The sequence below is a fragment of the Mauremys mutica genome, chromosome 2 (assembly GCF_020497125.1).
Source record: "Mauremys mutica isolate MM-2020 ecotype Southern chromosome 2, ASM2049712v1, whole genome shotgun sequence".
NCBI classification, from domain to species: domain Eukaryota; kingdom Metazoa; phylum Chordata; order Testudines; family Geoemydidae; genus Mauremys; species Mauremys mutica.
Window position 1 is genome coordinate 60705564 of NC_059073.1, and position 24367 is coordinate 60729930.

The 24367-nt window shown below is 40.1% G+C and overlaps 1 protein-coding gene across 2 annotated transcripts; it reads left to right on the top strand.

Annotated features, from left to right (window-relative positions):
• The first annotated feature begins 4963 nt into the window (after positions 1-4963).
• Positions 4964-22472, top strand: LACTB2 (lactamase beta 2). Of its 2 annotated transcripts, none has more exons than XM_045006309.1 (7): positions 4964-5167; positions 6493-6656; positions 8494-8620; positions 11042-11220; positions 15264-15412; positions 18094-18171; positions 21155-22472. In XM_045006309.1, the coding sequence occupies exons 1-7, from the start codon at positions 5046-5048 to the stop codon at positions 21155-21157; spliced, it is 822 nt and encodes a 273-aa protein (XP_044862244.1). In that variant the 5' UTR covers positions 4964-5045; the 3' UTR covers positions 21158-22472. The 2 variants fall into 2 exon arrangements, with proteins under 2 accessions (XP_044862244.1, XP_044862243.1); XM_045006308.1 differs by having other exon boundaries at positions 4971-5167; positions 18094-18175.
• The last annotated feature ends 1895 nt before the right edge of the window (positions 22473-24367 follow it).

Below are 24367 nucleotides of genomic sequence, written 5' to 3' on the forward strand. Positions count from 1 at the left end.
TCAGAATCTTACCATTCAAAGCAATTAATGAGGAAAAAAATCACCAGCACCGTTTGTGGGAGATTTTTAGCAAATTTTAAGAGGTTTTGCCTCTCATACTTTCAGGATTATGCAAAAAACCTGAATTTACATTAGAGAAAGTAAGCTACCAAAATACACAAGTTGCCTAGGTATCTTCAGGTCCCATCATTTTTATATGTGACATCACAGACATGCCTAACCCAAGAGCCAAATTTTACTTGATGGCTGAAAATAAGTTTTATGGAGCCCGAAACAGATGCACATGTACACTGCAAAAATAGCATTTTAAGGCACCTGATTTCTGGGTGAGGCCAATTCCATTCACCGACCTGTGCTCAACTATAGACAGTAGGAGTAATCTAGAAGGGGAAGGGAAGGTTGTGTGTAAAGGCCACTGCTGAGTCAGAGCATACATATATAACATGCAGCCTTAGCCCCTCTGACTCCAAGCAACATCCTGTAATTGCCCCTCCGAGGCTGAAGATCCTGGAAAGTGAGAAATTAATGTGATGAGTGTGATATAAATAATGGTTCAGATAGATTAAAGAGGCTGGCTTGGCAAAATTATGAAGGCACCAGAATAGAGACAGCCAGTAAGTGTCCTGTTGTCCGTCTGCTGTCTGGAATTTCTGGTGTGCACCTATAAACAGCTCCAGCCAGAATTTGGTCCCAGAGAGAGATTTTTAATCACTGCATAAAGGATCAACAGAAGTAATACTTTTCAGACCAACATCATAACACTGTCAGACTTTGGTATCCCTCCCAAAAATTCTGCTTGTACAGATAGCACATAATTCTAATTGTGTCCCTCCCACTATTTAGGATAGTTACCTTCACTGGATCTGTGAAGGTAGGTGTGGTGATCCATGGGTTTCCTGTATATAGTTGTCTGTCAGGTTCCATTGTTGAAGCTGATCATGGTATCCAGGGAGATTTCCACCACAACTTCAACAACCGCCACCCATCCATTAAACTCTCTCTGGAACACTCCCACACTAGCATTAACTTCCTGGATACCACCATCAACTTCAACAATAGAACCTAAAAACTACTATATACAAGAAACCCACGGATCACCACACCTACCTTCAGAGATCCAGTGGCCATCCCAAATGCACCAAGAAATCTATAGTCGGGCACTCAAATACCACAGAATATGCTCCAAGGAGAAAGTCCAGGATATACACCTTAACACACTAAAACCACCTTCTCCAAAAAAGACCACTTCACCAAAGAAGCAGATCACATCATGGAATGGACCACCCAAATACCCTGAGAAAACCTGCTTCAGTATGGAAATAAAAAAAACCTCTGACCACACACCCTTAGTTGTCACCCCACTGGAATCCATATGGGGTATCATTAAACAATTACAAACCATACTTCATGGGGACCCTCCTCTTCTGGCCTTCAAACAACCCTCCAGCCTCTCCAAATTCATTATCAGAAGCAAGCTCCCCACAGACCAGGACATACCAACTCAAAGTGGCATCAGACGCTGTCAGAATAGATGCAAAACCTGTAGACATATCTCCACTGCTAGGATGATCAACAATTCCCACAACACACCTTTTGAGATCCATGGATCCTACACATGAGTATCACAACATATGGTGTACCTCATCCAGTGCACTAAATGCTCCAATAACAACTATATGGGTGAAACCAGACAATCACTATGCTCTCACATGAACTTATACAGGAAAATGATAAAAGACAAAAACACCATATCACCTGTGGGTGAACACTTTTCACAAAACAAGCCCTCTGTATCTGATTACTCAGTCCTCATTCTCAAGGGAAATCTGCACAACAAATTCAAAAGATGAGCCTGGGAGCTTAAATTCTTAACTTTGCTAGACACTAAGGCCATGTCTACACTAGCACTTATGAAGGCAAAACTTTTGTCACTCGGAGGTGTGAAAAAGCACCTCCCTGAGTGACATAAGTTTTGCTGGCATAAGCACTGGTGTGCATAGTGCTATGTTGGCAGAGACACTCTCCAGCCAATATAGCTATCACCACTCTTTGAGCTGGTTTTATGATGTTGATAAGCGAGCTCTCTCCCGTTGGCATAACGCAGCTACATGAGCGTGCCTAAGCTCATGTAAGCTTAAGCTTGTAAGTGTAGACATGGCCCAAAATCATGGACTGAATAAAGACAGTGGACTTATGCTAAAGCCCAGGGCTGAAGCCAAAGCCTGAGTAACTTAACTTCACAGGGCCCCTTGTGATGTGGAGCCCTGGGCAACTGCCCTGCTTGCTATCCCTTAACACTGGCCCTGGCTTTTATATGCAGAAAAACATTTGTTGTGGCACATGTGGGCCATGGAGTTTTTAATAGCATATTGGGGCAGGGGGGCTCAGAAAGAAAAAGGTTGAGAATCCCTGCTCTACACTACAGAATCCCTGCTCTACACTACTGGACATAAGCCTTACGGCGACCTAATTATATCAGTGTACACACTACAGCCCCCTTGCTCCCGCCAATGTAATTGACATAACTCCGCCTCTATGAGAGGCATAGGGCTTGTCAGCATAGTTAGGGCAACACAGTGTCCATGTAGACACTGCATTACTTATATTGGCTGTTGGCTGTCATTCTTCTCAATTTCTAGCAGGGGCAGCCAGGCTCTAGCTGTTACCGTGGGGCGGGATGGGGGGGCCTCCAGCTAGAGCCTGGCTGCCCCCCTGAGCTTCCCGCTCCCAACCAGGCTGTGGCCACCCCGCTTCCCACTAGCAGCCAGACTGCCCCCCGGTCCCAGCTCCCCCAGCCCAACTGCTGCCCAGGCTCACAGCTTTGAGCCAAGCTGCGCCCACCTGGCTCCCTGCTCCCAGCTGGGTCCTGCCCAGTAGCTCCCAGCTCCCTGCTGGGAGCCCTGGTGCTGCCTGGAGGCTCCCCACTCCCTCAAGAAGCCCACCGGTTGCACTGAGGCTCCCAGCTCACTGCCGAGAGCCTAGAACAACCTGGCTACCCTACAGCAGGTTGCTGAGAGGCTGGGAGGGAAGCCAGGCTCCTGGTGGTGGGGAGCGGGAGCCAAGAGCCTGCAGGGACCAACTTCTTTCGAGCTTACAAAGAGCTCTTCCTCCGGTCTGTTAAACGTACTCAGAGCATCACAAGGTAAAACAGATTGTTTAGTGTAAGTAGTTAACACAACTACAACAACACTGCAAGCCAGGGAGTGGTGCATTCCTCAGAGTATTGAAGGGAGCTGCAATGGTGACAAAAAGTAACCTTGGGCACCCTCCATCAAGATGTGTAAAGATCTGTTGGACTACAACACAGAATTGGGTCATAACCCATTCATATTGCACATGTGATATTAATGTATGTTAAACAGTATAATAAGAAAAATATTGGTTATTTGCAATGTTGGTAAGAACATGTTGCTTTAAGACTTTTTTCCTCCACTTGTCCACAAATTGTCCCCTGCCCAACCTGCATACCTTATAGCTGCACTGATTTTGCTCTGTCTGTGGTTCTTTTGGCTATGGAGGAAAGGGCAAGTGAGGCCCTTATAATTTAGTAATTTGTAAGTATCTGTTTATCAGACTTATACAGAGATTATTTCCCAATCTTCAAATGATCACTTTTCCTCACACCTAAGCTGCAAAACTTGGCTAATTAACAGTACTCTAAAGAAACTCACCATTGGACCGGGACGAGGCAATACAAATTTCAGCCTAAAGGCAGAATTTGTGGGGAAGTTCGAAAATGGAAAAAATGTGGGGTATGGGGAGAAGATAGTGGAAATCAGTTTACGAATGTCATCCATCATAGTTAACACCTGTTATAGGATGGCTTGAGTCTCCTGGTAACTTGTACCACACTTGGCTCCCTTGGACAGACTCAGGGGAAGCCAAAGGCAGCATTATCTGTGTGTGGTGGTTCCTGCAGGGCTAAGCTGTAGCACAGAGGAGCGTTCCATGGGAGTTTCAGGCCCAGTAGCTGCCGTGCACGGGTGGCATTTGGGTACCAGGGGCAGAGCCACCCTTCCTGTGCTGTGGTTTGCTCAGATTTCAACGCACCCTTTCCCACACGTGGTGGCAACCCAATCCAGGTGACTAAAGGCTTGTCTAGATTTACTGGAGGATCGACACTGCAGCAATCCATGTATCGGCAGTCGATTTAGTGACCACCGATCGCTTTCCCGTCGACTCCTGTACTCCACCTGATTGAGAAGAATAAGGGCATGTCTACAATCCAGTGGAGGCTGATTTATCGCGTCTAGTGAAGATGTGATAAATCAACCACCGAGCGCTCTCCCTTCGACTCTGGTACTCCACCGGAGTGAGAAGTGCAGGCGGAGTCAACAAGAGAGCATCGGCCGTTGACCTACCACAGTAAGTAGCTCTAAGTACATCGACTTCAGCTACCTTAGTCACATAGCTGAAGTTGCATAACTTAGGGCTTATCTACACTACCCACCGGATCGGCAGGCAACAATCAAGCCAGTGGGGATTGATTTATCATGTCTAGACAAGACACAATAAATCGATCCCTGATACATCGAACACTACCCGCCAGATAGTATAGACGTACCCTTAGATCGCTCCCCCCCCCTCCACCAGTGTAGATCAGGCCTGAGATCAATCCCCCCCAGTGTAGACCAGGACTAAGGGGAGTTGACAGGAGAGCGTCTCCTGTAGCGTAGCGTAGCCCCCGCAGTAAGTAGATCTAAGCTACAGCGAACCGAGTTACGCTGTTCACGTAAGTAACTCAAATTGCGTAGCTTAGATCGACGTTCCCCTTCGGTGTAGACAAGGCCTAGGAGCTCAGCTGAGGTGAATAATGCTCTCAGCTGGGGGAAGATGGCGACTGGGCCAAGGCCAAGCAGCCCCGCCCAACTTCCTCCGCGCAAAGGCACAGGCCACCCCGCAGCCCCCGTGGGAACTAGACATACAGCCGGGCTCTCAGCTCCTGCGCTGGGCGGAGCTATTCTCCGTGAGGGCGGGGCAAGGGGAGCTACGTTCTTCTGTCGGGCGCGCGCCGCCGCCGTTAGGCTGTTGGCGCTGCGGGGAAAATGGCGTCGCTGCTGCCGCGCATTGAGCGGCTCTCCTCGCGGGTGGTGCGCGTGCTGGGCTGTAACCCGGGCCCCATGACCCTGCAGGGGACCAACACCTACCTGGTGGGGACCGGGCCCAGGTAACAGCCCCGGCAGAGCGCGGGCTCGCGCCACAGGGCCGGCGCAGGCAGCTTCTGCGCGCCCAGACTCTGCTCCGCACCTGCAGCGCCGCGCGCTCCCAGCCCCGCTGGAGCTCCGCAGCCGCCGCCTGGCTGAGGCTGGAGCCCGGTCTCTGAGACAGGCCCAAGTCCGTATTGCTCTCCCCCGAAGGCTGGGAGTGGGGCTATGCTCTCTGCGCTGTCGTGCCTTTTAGGGGGGATCCCGGCGGTCACGGGAAGCCTAGGGAGTGGGGTTGGGAAACGGGGGCAGTGAAGGGTTTCTCCGGCTCTGGCACACAATTTTATCCGTTTGGATGCTGGGTTTCTGGGTCCGTCAGGATTTCACCTTCCCAGTCTTCCTTCCAGAGACGTTATACTTCTTCCCATATTTCCCTTGGCTTATATGTCCCGAGTTCAGTGTTAAGCTCCATGGTCCAGCATAGTCAGTGATTTACCCGAGGGCGTGATGCAAGTGTTGCATTTCCTCATGACAACAGGTACTGGCTCTTTCCCTGGGCTTGCCACAGATTTTCTTGGCACTCAGTGTAAATTTTGACTTACTGACACTGATGTTGAGTGGTTGTGCCAGGGTCCAAAGTTTCAACATTGTTTATTTTGATTCAAAGATTGCTTTATGGCAGGGGTTCTCAAATTGGGGGTTGGGCCCCCTCAGGGGGTCATGAGGTTATTACATGGGGGGGAGGGGTCACGAGCTGCCAGCTTCCTCCACAAACCCTGCTTTGCCTCCAGCATTTATAATGCTGTTAAATATATTTTAAAAGTTTTTAATTTATAAGGGGGGTGGTCGCACTCACAAGCTTGCTATGTGAAAGGATTCGCCAGTACAAAAATTTGAGAACCACAGCCTTATGCTGTCTGTAGGTGCTCTGGCAATTAAATGTTACAGCGCAATAACCCATCAGCATTCAAAAAGCAAACATCTGTAAACTCAGCTTGGCCCAAAAAAACACCTTCTCCCATCTTTCTGGAAACATATCCTCAATCCACTCCAAAAATCCTACCAAATACATGGCTTCTGTAGCATGCCCAAACCTCACTGAATTTAGACTGTTCTGGACCAAAGCAGTGCCAGGGCCCTGATAAAGAATATACTGCCAGGCGCCCCCCATCTTACAATGGGGGAGAATGTAGCTCAAGCACTTCTGCTGATAGTACTGCAGCAGTGTGTCACAGGAAGAGGTGGTCTTCCCAAAGTATTTAGAGTTTCATCACCCAGGGAGTCTCTTCATTCTCTAATGACTTTTGTAATTGAACATTTCTGCCATATTTTCTCTCTTTAAATGTAGAAGGATCCTTATTGACACAGGAGAGCCAGCTATACCTGAATATATTGGCTGTTTAAAACAGGCACTGACTGACTTCAACATCTCAATCCAGGAAATTTTAGTGACACACTGGCACCATGATCATACTGGAGGCATACCTGATATTTGTAGAAACATCCACAATGGTAGGCAGAAGATTATAGTTTAATTTGACAGTTACTGAAGGAGCACTACTGGTTAGCTATAGGGACAGGGACTCTCTATTAGAGTCTTTTGGAGGACTGTTAGCTGGACTGCACACTTGAGATCTTCATGTGAGCTGTACAGTGTATTTAAACATGATGTTACATGCATAGTATGAGTACAGTAAATAGTATGAATGTTTGGTTTAGATGCACTCTAAAATGTTTCTTCATGTCAATATATAAATAAGTATTTACATATTTGGAAGGGGGAAAGCCTCATACTGTTAATAGTCTTTTGTCTATGAATGACAAGAGGGAAATTAGTTTACCATTGATAATTCACCCAACAAGAGATTCCTCCCTGAGTTAACACTGAGAATAATCAATTGACAATTATTTTCACTTGAACAACAAGTAAATAACTGGAGAAGGTGGCTGGTAACCACTTGAATAGAAATTTTTGGTGAACACCCAGATCCCAAATTGTGTAAGGTAGGGACACTTTGCATGTTTGTCCTTATCCAAAATAAACAAGATACCATATTGATAAACATTCAGTGATGCTTTTTTTTGGTTAAATCTCTAAGCAGCGAAAGCTGTTTCTTTTTATAGTTTATGAACAGTACAGAGAATGCAGCCCTTCTGTGTTTTGTGGAAGATTGCCACAGGCTAAAACCTCACCAGAGTTACTTCCAGGGAGTCCCCAAGTGCAGCTCTAAATGGTGTTGGTGTCTTAATGAGCAAGACACAACTTCTCCAAATGAAACTAATATTGGATTATTTTAATTTCAAAGTGAAATTTCATTTGGAAAAGTCATTTTTTGTTTATCTTCTTTAAAAAACATTACTGATGCAGAACACCAGCTGTATTCAATTTTAAAGTTTTTAATATGTGTCTGAGTGGTCATGTCCAGGTAAATATGATTCCTTAATATACATAAAAAAGTTTATTGCAATAACAACTTATTCTTTAATTTGCATTGAAATAGACTCCTGCATAATGGTACATCTACTCACATTTTGTAATTTTATGGGGCATCCATGCTAGCAGCCTGAGAGTAATCAGTGCTTAACTATGAATAGGGCGCTACCAAATTCATGGCCATGAAAAACACATCATGGACCATGAAATCTGGTCTCTTTTGTGTCTTTACCCTATACTATACAGATTTCGCAGTGTTTCTCAAATTGGGGGTCCTGACTCAAAAGGGAGTTGCAGGGGGGTCGCAAGGTCATTTTAGGGAGGGTCACGATATTAGCACCCTTACTTATGCGGTGCCTTCAGAGCTGGGTGGCCGGAGAGCAGTGGCTGTTGGCCAGGTGCCCAGCTCTGAAAGCAGCAACCTGCTAGCAGCAGTGCAGAAGTAAGGGTGGCAGTACCATACTATGCCACCCTTACTTCTGTGCTGCTGCCTTCAGATCTGGGCAGACGCAGAGTGGCGGCTGCTGACTGAGGGTCCAATTCTGCAGGCAGCAGCGCAGAAGTAAGGGTTGACAATACTATACCATGCCATCCTTCTGGGCTGCTGCTGCTGGCAGCAGTGCCGCCTTCAGAGCTGGGGTCCTGGCCAGCAGCAGCCCAGAAGTAAGGATAATAGTACGGCAGCCCCCCCCCCCGCCCCCTACAATAACCTTGCGACCTCCCCTCCCCCCCCCCCAACCTTTTTGGGTCAGGACCCGTACAATTACAACATGGTGAAATTTCAGATTTAAATAACTGAAATCAAGAAATTTATGATTTTTTTAATTCTAGGACCGTGAAATTAACCAAAATGGACTGTGAATTTGGTAGGGCCCTAACTGAATGATCTAAAATGTGATCTGCTTTTTTAAATAGGTTCTGAATATTGCATAAGTAAGCTTCCACGCACTCCTCATCGTGAGGAAATAATAGAAGGAGAAAAGCTCAAGTATTCATATCTGAAAGATGGAGATGTGTTAAAAACTGAGGGAGCCACTCTCAGGTAAATGTTAGTTCTGTGCTAGTAGGCTAAGTTCACTTTTAAAACTAAGAATGTTTTCCTCTCATACCTCATAATTGTGAAGTTACTATTTATAATTGCATCATAATTTAGCTCTTATTTTTAAGACAGCCAAAACAGTTGAGGAGATTCGTGACTATGTCACAGTGAAATTATTTTTTCAATATAATTGACTGGAGGGCTGCTTATATGTCAGATCCTGGCACTACTTACTCATGCAGGTAGGCTTTCTGCAGCTAAATAATACTGTTGAAATCAAGAGGACCTACCTATGTGAGAGGGGATTACCTAATATTATCAGGATCCAGCCCCATGATTTCAGCACTATCTAGCCTCCCTAGAAAAATTATGAAGGTTCCCTAGATAAAACTGTTCCTCAGGGCAACCATCTATATCTATGGTGTTTTATCCTGCTGCCCATTATCATAGTTTCTGAGTGGTCTCCATGTAGAATAGATAATAACAAAGTCCATAATGTACTTCATGGAATTTTTGGTACTTGTCTCATTTCAGGGTAAAAAATAAAAACTGTGCTTGGAGTAGAGTTTTTGTTTTTTAGATTTGTGTTGTCCAGAATTCTCCCATCAAAATAACTCTGCTTTACTGCTTCTGTCAGGAAACATCCTGCTTCTTTTCCTTACTCAGAGGGAGTCCCTTTCAATTCAGTGGTGAATTAAACTACTTCAGTGTTGTAGAACAGTGGTTCTCAAAGCTGGTCAGCTGCTTGTTCAGGGAAAGCCCCTGGCGGGCTGGACCAGTTTGTTTACCTGCCGCGTCCGCAGGTTCGGGCAATCACGGCTCCCACTGGCCGCGGGTCACCACTCCAGGCCAATGGGGGTTGCAGGAAGGGTGGCCAGTACATCGCTCGGCCTGCGCCACTTCCCGCAGCCCCCATTGGCCTGGAGCAGTTAACTGCAGCTTGTGGGAGCTGCGATCAGCCGAACCTGCGGACGCGGCAGGTAAACAAACTGGCACGTCCCGCCAGGGGCTTTTCCTGAACAAGCAGTGGACCAGCTTTGAGAACCACTGTTGTAGAACACAGCAGTAGGCTGGCTGCAAGATCGACTTCAAGTAGTAAAAGATATCTGTTTGAAAGCATTTCATATGTTAAAAATAAATTTTGGACAGAAAAAAGATCAGCTACACTAGGGGTAAAAAAGGGCTTGCCGTTTAAATTATTACGTTACTGAAGACACCATTACTCCTAAGATGGCCTACCTAGTGCTTGGACAGGATCAGCTCATGGATGAAGAACAACAGGTTGAAGGTGAACCAGAGCAAGATAGAGTTTATAGTGGTGGGCAGAGGAGAGCATTTTGAACAGTTTGCAGCCTTAATGCTTCTCCTTTAGTTGAAGGCACCGACCCACAATTGGTCAGTCCAGACTATAGTTTAGTAATGCTCTTGGATTCCTCACTGATGCTAAGCTCTTACATAGCAGCATCCACAGGTAAGGCTTTAAACCATCTCTAGTTGGCTGGGAGACTCTGTCCCATCCTGATAAACGATGACCCGGCCTCACTTATTCACACCATCATCATCTCTCAGCTGAGCTACAGCAATGTAGTATACCTGGGCATAAAGCCTTCAGCCCTTAAGAAAATCTAACTGGTACAAGAATACTGCAGCATGTATCCTGAGCAACACAAGCAATAATGAACACATCAGACCTGGCCTCCACTCCCTACCTTCAAAGCACTCAATGACCTGGACTCAGGAAATCTAAAAGATTGCCCAAAGGTCCAGGATGAAGACTATGTTAGACAAATTTGCTCTTCTGGCACAGTGGAACTTTCTACAATATGGGTAAAGTTCATCTATGCGGGAGAGAGAGCTTTCTAAGGGGATGGCCTGACAGTGTGAATGAGCTCCCCCAGGAACTGAGGGAAATTCACAAACCTCACTCCCTTCAGCTCCAAGTGCAAGGCACATTTCTTAGACCTTGCTTTCCTCAACATAAATGTGTATGTGTGTGTTTTTAAAAAAAAAACTTGGAAACAAAATCACAGCACATATTTCTTCTCCTGGAGAAAGGATAAGAGAACAAACACCACATGACAGATATTAGCCATGTTGTGTAATGCACTAATAGAAAGTGCTCAGATACTACAGTGATGAGTGTAGTGTAAGGACCTATGTTATAGAATAGAATATTAGAGCGAATTATGTTTGCCATTTTGCATATATGTTTATCAAGCTTAAGAAAATGGACCAGGTTAGCCCAGATCACATCATCTCTAAGCTAACATTTCATATTAACCCTCTTTCCCTAATAAGGATTCTTTACGGAGGTTTTTTCTAGACTGCCATATTCATGGCTTTATCAGCATTTGTTTCTGTTACATGTAAATAGTGTATATGTGATTGTTGCATATAAAATTATTCATTCCTCTCATTTAATAGAGTTTTATATACACCTGGGCACACTGATGATCATATGGCTTTACATCTAGTGGAAGAAAATGCTATATTTTCTGGTGACTGTATTCTAGGAGAAGGGACAGCAGTATTTGAAGACTTGTATGACTACATGAAATCACTGGAAATGCTGTTACAAATGCAAGCTGACTTAATATACCCTGGTTGGTAGTTTACATTTCTTAATTAGATCTACTAGTTTATATAAAATATTTAAAATAGCTCCTCTAAGAATGTAAGAACTCTTACTAAGTCAAATAATATAATATGTATATAATACTTAATGTACCGTATCCAGCCTTTATCTATTATAATTAGCTAAAGGGCATTCAGTTTATTCTATTTAAAATACTGCATGGGTGCTTGCCATGATGCTATCCATTTCTCTCATGAGCATTATTATATTTGAGTGAAACTTGTGGTTGTGAGAAGTGCAGAATTGATAGCCCAGAAAACCAGAATCTTCTGTCACAGAACACATGCAGGAGAGGCAGCATCAGTGCAAGCTGCTTCACACCATCCTACCACTGCACCTAAACCTGAACTAAAAAGACTACCTATAGAGCAGGGGGGGAAAGTTGGGGTCAGTTCAGTATGTATAGCCCTTGAGTCCTTGGCTTCTCTAGTCAGACTACGGCTAAGAATGCCAATTGTGGTCATGGTTTTTGAGGTAGACAGCTGTCCGTTACAAACTGGATTGAGACCATAAATTCATTTTGTAAAGGCCACCAAGCTATCAATCAGATGATTATTTTAGTTACCAAACCATGCTGAATTTGAGCCAGTGACCAAGAGGTCAAACTCCATATTCCACTAATTATCCTCTGATTTCTTCAGTCTCCTTGACTTTTCTTTTTTAATCTTGGAAAACATTTAATTTTCATATAAAATTATGCCTCTTTTTTTTATCAAGACTGAATTTAAAACTCATTATGTGATGGTAAGATTTAAGTTCCTTATTCTCTTTCAAGATTGCATATCCTGGCTCCTGCCTACCTTTTCCATCTTTTCTTTTCATTCTCTTCCCCACACCCTGCATTTTGCATGATTAAATAACTTCAAACTCTTGTTTCTGCCTTCTTCATAAGAACAGCCATACTGGGTCAGATCAATGGTCTGTCTAGCCCAATATCCTGTCTTCCAACGTGGCCAATGCCAGGTGCTTCAGAGGGAATGAAGAGAAGAGGTAATCAAATGATCCGTCCCTGGTCACCCATTCCCATCTTTTAGCAAACAGAGTCTAGGGACACCATCCCTGCCCATCCTGGCTAATAGCCATTGATGGACCTATCCTCCATGAATGTATCTAGTCCTTTTTTTAACCCAGTTAGTCTCTTGGCCTTCATAACATGAACCTTCTATGAGTAGCTTCCTTCACTTAGTCTACCATATCGCCACTCTTTCTTCATGTTCTTTGTTAAAATGTACTACTTTGAAAAGAAATACATTTTTCATCTGTAGATCTTAAAGCACATTACCAGAGAGGGAAGATCATTATTCCCATTTTACAGAGGGGGGTATTGAACTGACTTGCCCAAGCTAACCAGGGGTAAAGCTGAAAATAGATTCCAGGTGCCTTGAGTCCCAATCCAGTACCTTATCCACTAGGCCACACTGCCTTCTCTGTAAACTCTACAAACCATGTTCCTCTTCTTTGATTAGCTTTCCTCATGCCAAAAGTATGTGTTAAATTCTACCTTTTTGTCACAATTCTCTTTCTCATCCCCCTCTCTGTGTTTTATTATTTATCTAAACTACAGACTCTTTAAGGCAGGAAGCTTATCCTTCTGCTTTTCTAAAGCACCTAAAACACTGCTGGCAATAGACAAATACATACCCTAATTAAGATTCTAATAAGGCAATAGGATAGTGTGCATTTTCAGTGGCTGATGGCCATAGGTATCCTTGTACAGCATTTTGAATCGGAACTAATTTTGTTTCCTTAACCATGTTTAGTAAAATATTTGTGCACTTCCATAAACAATAGTTATTCCTTAATCAGAGAACAGTTTTCTATCACCACTATTTACTGTATTAAAATTGGTAAATTTATTATAGTAACTTTTTTTATTTGTATTCAGTTTTATTCATGCTGAGAATCCTCTCCTTTAGACAGCCTTATTCTCTACCTTTCCTCTACACACACTCTCTCTCTCTCTCCACCCCTGAGGCTTCCCTTATTCCATCTGAACTCTGAATTAGATCTAGGAAGAGGCCATGATTCATTGCACCAACATGACCATTTGCCTACTGTGAAGGTATTTATATGGCTTAGGTTTTTTTATTTTTTCCATATAACTTTTTATATTTAACATTATTTTTTTCATTGAATATACAATAGAACCTATTCACTGTTTGTATTTTATAAGTTTCCCTAGGAACTGAAAGATACTTTGGCCACCAGATGGCTCTCTCGCTTTTTCATTAATACAACCTTCCTACTAAGTAATGTGAGTACTTTAAAAATTGAATGTCCATTATTAACAGACAAATCTTTCTTAATTTTAAGGAGCTAAACAGTATTAAAGTTAATGTTCCAAGGAATATTTGAACTTAGACTCCCTAAAATGAAGAATTTAAAATAATGAAAATTAACCATTACTACAATGTTGTATACTAATACATTCACAGTTCTTGCAGTCTCTTAAATAAATGCACAAATGTATAGTATCATGTTTTGTATTTAAAATAACAAGCTTAATTCTGTCCATATAGTCCTGGACAGCCTCAACTTATATTCAGATTCTGATAGTCTCATACTTTAACAACATAGATTTTTCCAAAATCGACTGCCATCAAGATCTCAAGTCAAGCCCTCCAAATACAGAACAAAGACTCTATCACTCCAACTTCTCATTGTAACCAAGACCACAAATATGACATTTCAGCACATTATACCGTATGAAAACACCATCCACTATTCTGCTGTAAGGTAGAAAGCCTATGTGGAGCTTCACAGTTTTATAAAGAAAATTAATAAAGAAAGTGTAATTTTTTTCTAAGTATCACAATAGGAGAGCAGAATTTCTCCTATTAAGTAATAAAAGTTGACAAATGTCTTAGTTCCTTAACAGTATTAAATGAGGGAGGAAGAATGGCCTTGTGATTAATCCTCTGAAATAGGATTTGTGGTCAATTCCTACCTCTGTCACAAACTTGCTGTATGACTTGAGAATGTCACTTATCCCTCTCTGCCTAAATTTCTCATCTGTAATATATGGGTAATGATACTAATTCAAAGGGGTGTTACAAAAATAGATTCCTTCATAGTTGTGATGCACTATAGTGCTATGATGATGGGAGGCATCTGGGTATCTAGGGTGATACAAACCAGTGTTTGCATAAGGTCTAAACTATTAAAATATTAAAATACGTCCATTAAAATACATATATGGAATAGATCTAGAAATGTATTTGTAATTTTTTTGCAAGTCACTTATTAGATGTATTGATGGGGTGTTTGTGTTGAAATGGAAAAGAGCTCAAACCCAAACTATAAATCTGAGTGCTCCCAAAAGTTGGGAGAGTTTATATCCAGATTTGGTTCCAAGTTTTTCAATTTTGGCCCAGTATCATAGATAGATAAGTGTACCTGTACATGGTTGCTGGAGATGAGCTGGTATGCAGGATGTGTGAACCTTCTTGAACGTTGCAAAATTTTGGTTCCATTTTCATATCCAAACATTGGATCTCTAGCCCGGTGGAGGTGGAGTGTGTTAAATCTTTTTCAAATTGAAGTGACGGGTTTGTTGATAACTATATATTTGTGATTCAGAACTAAGGTTTGCTTTGGAATGTTTAATTTGACTTTTCACCACTGCAGACTTTGAAAATGAACAGTTACTGTATTACAGCTTCTATAAGGAGAAGTGGATGGGGGCGGGACCTCAGAGGAAAAGGCAGGGCGAGGAGGAAGAGGTGGGGTGAGGCTTTAGGGAGAATGTGCTGGGCAGGGGTGAGGAAGAGGCAGGGTAGTGGAGGTTCCAGCACTCCTGCTACTGTCTGTTTTTTTTAAATATTTCCAAATTGGCAAACCTAACTGGCAGGGTGGTAAGTACAGGGATGCTGCTGCTTCCATAGGATTTGTAGGCTTATCAGAGCTTTTTACCAAAGTGAGAGGATATTTGTGAGCAAATTATTAAATAAGTTGTTTACAAAATTCTGTTTCTTATATAAAAAAAACTCTTGTAATTGTGTTTGAATTTAGGACATGGCCCAGTAGTACATGATGCACGTGCTAAAATTCAAGGATACATTTCTCACCGAAATGCACGTGAACAACAAATCCTAAATGTTTTGCAGGAGAATGCTGGAAAATCATTTACATCAATGGAGCTTATAAAGATTGTATACAAGGTAATTATAGTTAAAACGTTATTAAATTGAACTAAAGAGCACAACCTTAATTTTCACTTAAATAAAGTCAACATGGTATGTGTTTGTGTGTGGGCTTTTAGGAGGCTTCATAGTTAAGCGGAGCCACATTTGGCACTTTTTCTGTTCTAGTCATGTGCGGTAAAGGACTAATGTAGCAAAATGCACACGTGACTATAAGTGTGTAAGTAGTCTCGCGACTTAAGTGCTTTACTGGATCTGGCCTGAAATTATTTTTATTAACTTTTACCTTTCATAATTATTTTTAAGCTTAGTAATCACACATTTCTCACGAGGATCAAGAAAGTTTGTAGTTATAAAATAGATCAGAATGAACAATGTCAGACAATAACTAAATATATTTATGTCCAGGGTTGTTTGGAGTCTCCTGCAAGGTATTTTAGAACTTATAGTTGCAAGCTCCCACAGGCTTCAGGAAGGTGCAGGCTAAAAACTGTGCTAGAAACCCTGTGTTCTGACTGCTTGCCATGGGCAACAGGAGCTGGATCCTGTGACTTAAAGATGAACAGCCTGTGCACTCAAAAGCCTATTTATTGATCATCAGACAGAGCCCTAAAGATAGTCTCTCTGCTTACCCTTCCTCTCTTTATGGTAATTCTCAGAGTGTAGGACATGCAGTATAGAGAACTCTTTCATGATGTTGCTTACAGGAAAAAATTATTTGCTGGGCTGAAGGGGAAAGTGCAAGATGCTGGGCGGGCAAAAGATAGCTGTCAACCATCCTACTCTGACATGGGCTATAAACATCCTGGACAGGTTTACAAAGGGTTTTGCGAACACATCTCAGGTGTTTGAAGTTCCAGTCTGTGTCCTGGAGACTGGGAATTACTGCAGCCTAGGAGGGATTTTTCTGTAATGCTGCCCTCCCATACATATCAAGCAGAGACTGCTACCTATTGTCTGTCTGAGCAGCTATTCTAGGCTGATGATAATTTTTGTGTAGAGTGGAAACTAGCTCGGAGCCAGTAGCTCCCTCCCCCACACATTGATTTAAGTGGCAGGGGAGATTAATCAGAGGAGCAGGGGAACTGGGTGGTGGGGGATAATGACACAAAAGGGTAGAAAATTTGGGAGAGGTGGGTCCCCCATGTAATTTCAGATAGGTATGGGGACAGGCCTGGGTAACATACTCTGAATTTTAAATCTCCCCCTGCCCCCCTTTGAAGACAGATATAGACTGTGGTGGGAGAGCCTGTTGTGGGAGGAACAGTTATGTGAGGAGAGGTGGTTTCAAGGAGAAGCTCCATTACTTCAGGTAGGCATCCAGAAGTTGTGATGCTTATCAGAATCACAAACATTCTGAGGGTCTCCAATCACTAATTTATAATAATTTTTACAATGGCACTACATCTTTAATATGGAGATAACTGTTTTGCAACTCTGATATTTATTTTTAAAATAACGGAAAATTTACCAAGACAACCATTTAGATTCCAGAAGATCTCTAACTGCCAGATTCATAGCATATTTGGAAAATTCCCCTCAAATTTTAAGAAATGCTGGCAACTGTGGGAAAAACCTTGAAGAATGGAAAGGGAATTTAATGTACAACTGCCCACTGTCATATTGCCTCTATATAAATCCATGGTATACCCACATCTTGAATACTGCATGCAGATGTGGTCACCCCATCTCAAAAAAGATATATTGGAATTGGAAAAGATTCAGGAAAAGGCAACAAAAATGATTAGGGGTATGGAACAGCTTCCATATGAGGAGAGATTAATAAGACTGGGACTTTTCAGCTTGGAAAAGAGACGACTGGGGGGGATATAATAGAGGTCTATAAAATCATGACTGGTGTGGAGTAAGTAAATAAGGAAGTGTTATTTACTCCTTCTCATAACACAAGAACTAGGGGTCACCAAATGAAATTAATAGGCAGCAGATTTAAAACAAACAAAAGGAAGTATTTTTCATATTATGCACAGTCAACCTGTGGAACTCCTTGCCAGAGGATGTTGTGAAGGCCAAGACTATAACAGGATTCAAAAAAGAACTAGATACGTTCATGGAGGATAGGTCCATCAATGGCTATTAGCCAGGATAGGCAGGGATTGTGGCCCTAGCCCCTGTTTACCAGAAGCTGGTAATGGGCAACAGGGGATGGATCACTTGATGATTACCTGTTCTGTTCGTTCCCTCTGGGACACCTGGCATTGGCCACTGTGAGAAGACAGAGTACTGGGCTAGATGGACCTTTGGTCTGATCCACTATGGCCGTTCTTATGTTGAGCTTCGTATTTGGCTAAATACTAAAATTAGAAACGGTTTATTTGTAATACATTGTTAAATTTGGGCTATCCTAAACATGTGCTACCCTGAATTAAGACATAATGCAAAGAATGGGAAAAAAATAAAAAAATATTATTTAAACTGGAGATTTAAGTGGTATGACTTATTTCAATTCTTTGCCACTGCTGGCTGGTAGTTGAACATAGAAGAGTTCCCTTTTGTGTATTGAGGAAAATAAAAAAAGAAAAATTATTGGCAGATATGGCATGACATTTACATTTCCTGACTTTTATAGTAATTATCTGAAACCTTAATGTTGTGTTGTATTTAGAGTTTTTTGCATCTTACTTTCAAGATATTTTAAAATAAAAATGGTCAAGAAAAAAATTCATTGTATTTCTATTTAGGAAACTCCTGAAAACTTACTTAAAGCAGCAGAAAATAACCTTACCCTTCACTTAAGGAAATTAGAAAAAGAAGGAAAAGTGTGTAAGTTTTTTCTTTTTTATAAATTATTTCTTACAGTATTTTGTTAAATTATTTCCTGGCACTCAGACATTGATAGTTTTTCACACAACTTTTGTAGTATTAGTAGTCACTCAGACAATTTAAAGTAGAATTAAATTAAAAACTAAGGTGATTTAAGGTTAAGGATATCTAAAGTTCTGGTAAAGATCATATGTTTGAGAAACTGCCTGTGACAATAAATACTATTGTAATGCATATATTCAAGAGATCAGAATTAAAGAATATACGCATAACAGTAGTATTTGTCATCGCACGCAGTTGCTCTGATATATTTTATAATGTTTTTCTAAAAGTTTAGATCAGCTGTGATTACATAACTAATGACTTTTTTAGGCATTTGTTACTGGGGGGCAAAGTTAAAAATTGTGTAACCTTATCGTTTACATTTCCTGACTTTTATAGTAATTAACTGAAACCTTAATGTTGTGTTGTATTTAGAGTTTTTTGCATTTTACTTTCAAGTTATTTTAAAATAAAAATGGTCAAGAAAATGTTCCAGTTCTGTAATAAGACCCCTTAAGAAAAGGCCAAGTAATGGTTATCAGTGTCTTTAGAAAACTAGGCACTTGAAAACCTTAACAGGCATTAGCCAAAGGCTAACAAGTGTATGTACCAGTATATAAAAATATAAATGTGTACAAGTGAATAAGCTGTCAGGGCTTGCTGAGTTTTAAATAAAAGCATTTAGCCCAATTTTCTTCAAATTTGGATTTTTTTAAAGTGATAAATAAAGTTTGAATAAATGGGTTTGGTATCATTTTAAGTTAAAACAACTGAAGATAGAATTTTAAAAAAGGAAGCACTTAAGTCTAAATCATGTCTTCAGGCACAATCATTGCTTTGGTGCCATAACTGTAGAGGCTGAGGAGGTAATACTATGAACCATATTTTGTGCATAAGAGCGATTGAAGCAGAATGTAGTAGGGCATCATTATGATGCTCACTACACCTTTTAAATGGTGTAGCATGTGTTCTCCTATCCACTGCTGGACACTAGCAAGCACACTGAGGATAGGTCCTGGCCACTTCACAAAATTGGCTGAGTAAGACCCCTGTCGGCCTTACGTGCTATTGATCATACTAACAAGTCCCTCCCTTTCCCACCGCCAAAGCCTCATCTGAGGTAGCACAATCAACAGGCTATTTTCTGGGCCTTGTGCAGATACCCAAGGAATAGATGAGTAGAGGCTTCCCTTGCCCCTCCTCAGAGGAGCCACAACTTGCCCATTAATAAGCTGTGCACATATGCACAATAAATCACCTTAAATGTACAAATGTCAATTTAATGTGTTCGTTGTGCATGCTCAGTGTGTACCTTTCAAACAATCAGAAGTTGTTAAAGCCAGTTTTTTTTCCCAAGTAAGAATTTTTTCACACTTCTTGAAACCATAAAAATTCACCTTTTGATAAGCAACCAAGGACACTGAGCCTCAGTCAGAAAAGTATATGCTTCAGAAAGAAATGAGCATCTGAAATTGTTTGGCAGCTTTAACAATTATGGGTTGTACCAAATGCTGGCTAGAATAATTCTTGTGACCTTTCTTCAACATGTTACTTTTTATGCATATAGAATTAATTTACATGTTCTACCTTCCTTGGAAGAATGAAAAAGATGTTTTCAGGTCCTTTATCCATATTGAGTATTCTTGTGGGAGGTTGACAGGGGGCAGCAAAGTTGAAAATATAAGAACTGTGGTTTTTTGCTTGCTGGTTTGTACACTTCGTAGTGCGAATATTAAATTTGTATGTACTAAATAGAGCTTAGATTTGTGATACACATGACAGCACAATACCTTTGTCAATATTTCAGTTCAGCTTAAGGATTTATATTGAGAAAAATACATATTATTGGTCCTGAATGAGTACTGTACAAGTCCTTGTATATTCATACCACTCATCATTGACCTTTGATTTTGTTTTGGTACAAAGCCATTTTTTAATACAGTTTGAGCTGCAGTACTTCAAATTTTGGTCTGTTCTTAGAAAACAATAGCTGTAGTCAAATGAAAGTTTCTTCTAACTTTCACAAAATATTTGTTCAAAGAAACCTCTTGTTAATGTGCAGCACTGAGTATGCCTAGCATATTTTATTCCATTGTTATATGAAAACTGTAACGGTAGTTTGGCACATGGTTCTATCTAATGGAGTCACTAACTCTCCAGGTAGTTCTAGAGACTGCAGTGTGGTTCTACACCTTTTTTTATAACCTCATTTCAGAATTGTACTGCCTTTATTGATTTGTATCTCACTTTTTTTAAAAAGTGTGTGTACAGTAGTGTTTTATAATTTTTGTATATATAAACTCTGCTCTCTCCCTAATTTGGATGCAAGTATTGTAAGGGCCCTTACATCAAAGTCAGTATTAGTTTAAAAAAGGAGATGTCATGAATGGATCAAAACAATTTCTGCCAGGTTTTGAAAACTTTGATAGGTTAACAGCATAAAGTAATTTTCTAACAGTATGACTTACTTTCAAACTGGGTACAAACTTTAAAAGAACAGTATGCTCTGTTCCCCAAAGATTCTTAATATTCAGAAGTTCCAGTATGTTTTCCTTAAGTTTTATAATTATATTCATTAAAATTCATTCTTAATATGGTTTATAGCCCTAGAAGTCTGGTTTTGTTATAGTTAGCTAATTTGTGAATGTTTAATAATATCCAGTAAACTAAACACTTAACCTTAACCTTCAATATTCAGGTGGACAGCATTGTGGCTTTAAAATAAAATCTCCTACTGTGCATGCACAAATGGATTTTAAGATATATAGTGTGACAACTTCATGTGTCTGAGGTTAGAATTAAGCTTCCTGAGTTACTTCATTTTGCTAATATTTTCCTTTTCCATAGCAAAAAACAGTGTATATTTAGACCCAACAATGATAGCTTTCAGTGACTAACTTGGCCAGTTTTATTTTACTCTTTTTTTTCCCTTAACAGTAAATGAAAAGTCTCCCAACTTCAGGTGGAAAAGCAGTTTGTAAGTGTTGCAAGAAATAGAAACAAGATTGTGTATTCTCAAATAAATACCTACGCACCTCTTTATATAAATACATGAACTTGTTTATGCAGAACATTGGATGGAGAGTTCGAGGAATCCAAAAGCACTCCGCTGTTATGTAAAATCAGAACAACATTTTTGTTAGGAAAGAAAAATAAATTACATAATTCTGCTGTCTTCAATAAATGTTATGTAATCTATTGTTACAAAGTACTCAGATAACCAATGATTGTCATATTCTGTCTGACGGGAATTGAAAAAACTTGTGTATTCAGTTAGTCAAATGAAGTTACTGTGAACAGCTGTATGTTGTCCTTTTTGTAAAATTGTTGACTTTCTGTTGGCAGTGACAGAAAACAGCTAGTAAAGGTACTACTACAGTATAAAGTAATTGATGACAACTGTATTGCAAAAACTGATTGTGAAGGTGGCAGAGTGACTTTCACAATGACCTATTTTCACTTGTTCATACTAGTGCAAAAATGACGTTATTTGGGATGTGTGAGTGCTCAACCCTTCTGAAAATCCAGCCACTTTTATTAAGATATCTAAGTATTGATTTTTGGAGCCTAATTTTGGACACCCAAAGTTGAAATTTTTGGCCCCTATGTGGGCTGTTGCTATTTAATCTAGAAAGATTCAATGCAAGAGCTAAGTGAGCAAAAAAGTAGTTCCAGCTTTTTGTAGTCTCTGAGGAAAAACCTTTCCTAGCAGATTCAGTGTAAGGAGCTACTATTAATTTTAACTATTCATGCCAGTTAAGACAAATGTTTAATAAAATAAAATCATAGCAAAAGTAATGTAAACAAAACTTTATATGTGCAAATGAAACAATATCAGATTATACAATCACATGATTTTTAAAAATACTATACAGATAATTATTAGAGACGTATTGAACACTAAGCAGTTGAAGTCCCAGGTGTTTGCCAGTTTTAAATATTGATTTATAAATTCTGCCCTCAGTTACCCATCAACGTCATATAAATTACAAAGGTGGAACAAGGCAAAATTTGACTCTGAGACTATATACTGTCTGTGATTTAAAAATACAGTAGAATGTTTTAACTGAAGATAATGTTGGACCTGAATTTCAGTTTTCTGTGTAGCTTAAACTTTTGAAGTAACTGAACCTGTAAATATTTGCACTACTGTGTGTATTCAAAAAGTACATGTCTGTATGCTTTAAATCCTGGCACAAATCTTGTTTTGAAATCACTTAATATGGAATACAGATACATTTATCTTTCATGCCTACATCCTTGGAAAATCCTTTACAGACTTTTAAAATTGTTCAACCCCATATTTTCATATGTGGCATGTGCACATTTTGTCAGGTAGGTTTTTTATGTAGGCTTTAGAAGTTGTATTGTTCCAATGTTAGTTGACAGCAAATACACATGGATTATAGACAGGATGGATTTGATGTAAATCACTAGTCAGGAAGACTTAATTTAATCATAGATTTCTACATAAAAGTGCATTGTTGTTGGTTGTTATAACCTTAATACATATTATTCACAACTCAGAGATAGATGTAGGTTTCATTTTTAGAAGGTACACACTATACATTTTTAAATGATTTATTTTGAAAACTTTTCAGATTAGTTTTACAGCTATATCAGAAAATGAATGATTGTTTGGTTATTTCATTTACCAAAGGTAATTGAAGCAGATATTTATGAAGTGATTGGGAGGTGAACTATCTCCAGTTCAACAGGTTAATCATTAATATTTGGGGGATTTTCTTGCCATGCTGTATTAGGAGGAGAACATCATCAGACAGACATTTAAATTGTTTTAGTTAACTAAAACAACAACATTATGTATTCTGGATTTTTTCTTCAACAGCAAACATACAATATTTTAACAAAACAAGCATATGAATTTTTGAACTTAAACATTCAAGTTTTTTAAAATCAGGTTTTTGTTAAAATTGTTTTTAACTAAAATAGTTAAATGAAATATATTTTTTTAAAAAACACAAAAATTAAATCAACTATATCAGCCAGATCAACATGAGAAACTTAAAATATTGGCTTCTGCAGCCAAGTCTTCTTCACCTTCATTTTCCTGTTTGTTCTAAATCTGGAACAGAAAAAACAAGCTTTCCTGCTTTTTCAGGGCCCAAATGATTTCTCAGTTTGGAATGAATTAGTCCAAAGGAAGAAAATATTTTTTGTGCACCAGCAGAAGAAGCTACTTCTGTTAAAAGTGAGATTATCACTTCAACAGTCTCTGAATCCAAATGCTTCAGTGACTTCCACCAGTTCACTGGTGCGACTTTCTTTAAAACAGCAGCAGCAAACATATATTTCTTGAATGGTTCTTATTCCCAAACTGGATCTCTTTTACGGCCTGCTGCCATTATTGGTTTTCCCTTCTAGAATGGTATGGTAGGTCTCAAATCAATGAAGGCTACACTCAGAAAGACCTCAAGACTTCTGGAATATGTTGCTGAAACAGTTTGACGTTTGTTTCTACTGCCTGTCACTGCCTTCTCACTCCAGACTACTTATCTCCAAACTACTACTACTTGCCCAGATCTATTCCGCCCCCCAATAATCTTCTATTCATTGAACTTTTTGAAACTTTGCACTTTTAAAGAGCGAGGTAAGGGATTGACTCTGTGTACATAAATCTGCAGAGGGACAATAGAGTTGAGGTCTGTTATTTCTCAGCTCTATATATTTATTTATTTAAAAGATTTTTGCTGTTAACAAGCATGTTATCTCTGGAGACACAAATCCACGCTTTGAGAACTGCAAAACTAAGCATCTCTGATGGTATCTTCTAGACTGAGCACTGAGTCCCATTGGGTAGATAGAAAGATGAACCTAAATAATCTATACAGAAGCCCCTGAAACCCTACAAGATTGGTCCTTAATCCATGAACTATTGGAACTCATTTACAAAACTTTTCTTAAACATTACATGAATATATTGTCTCAGACTATAGAATTAGAATTTATAATTCCTATTCCATGATGAGATAGTTTTAACTAAGATAGCTCAAAGATATCTTTAGATAGGTTTTTTACCTCAAAGTATTTTATCAAAAAAATCCAATTTGATTTTTAAAAATCTGATTTTTTTTAAAATCATTGATATTTATCCACCATGATTATACAGAAAACAGCAGAAGGTCATTT

Excerpts from the sequence above, each read along its gene's own strand:
- LACTB2 (XM_045006308.1), top strand. The coding sequence starts at position 5,046 with ATGGCGTCGCTGCTGCCGCGCATTGAGCGGCTCTCCTCGCGGGTGGTG. Across the intron at positions 8,621-11,041 it reads ACTGAGGGAGCCACTCTCAG|AGTTTTATATACACCTGGGC; the intron begins GTAAATGTTAGT and ends CTCATTTAATAG. Across the intron at positions 11,221-15,263 it reads AGCTGACTTAATATACCCTG|GACATGGCCCAGTAGTACAT; the intron begins GTTGGTAGTTTA and ends GTTTGAATTTAG.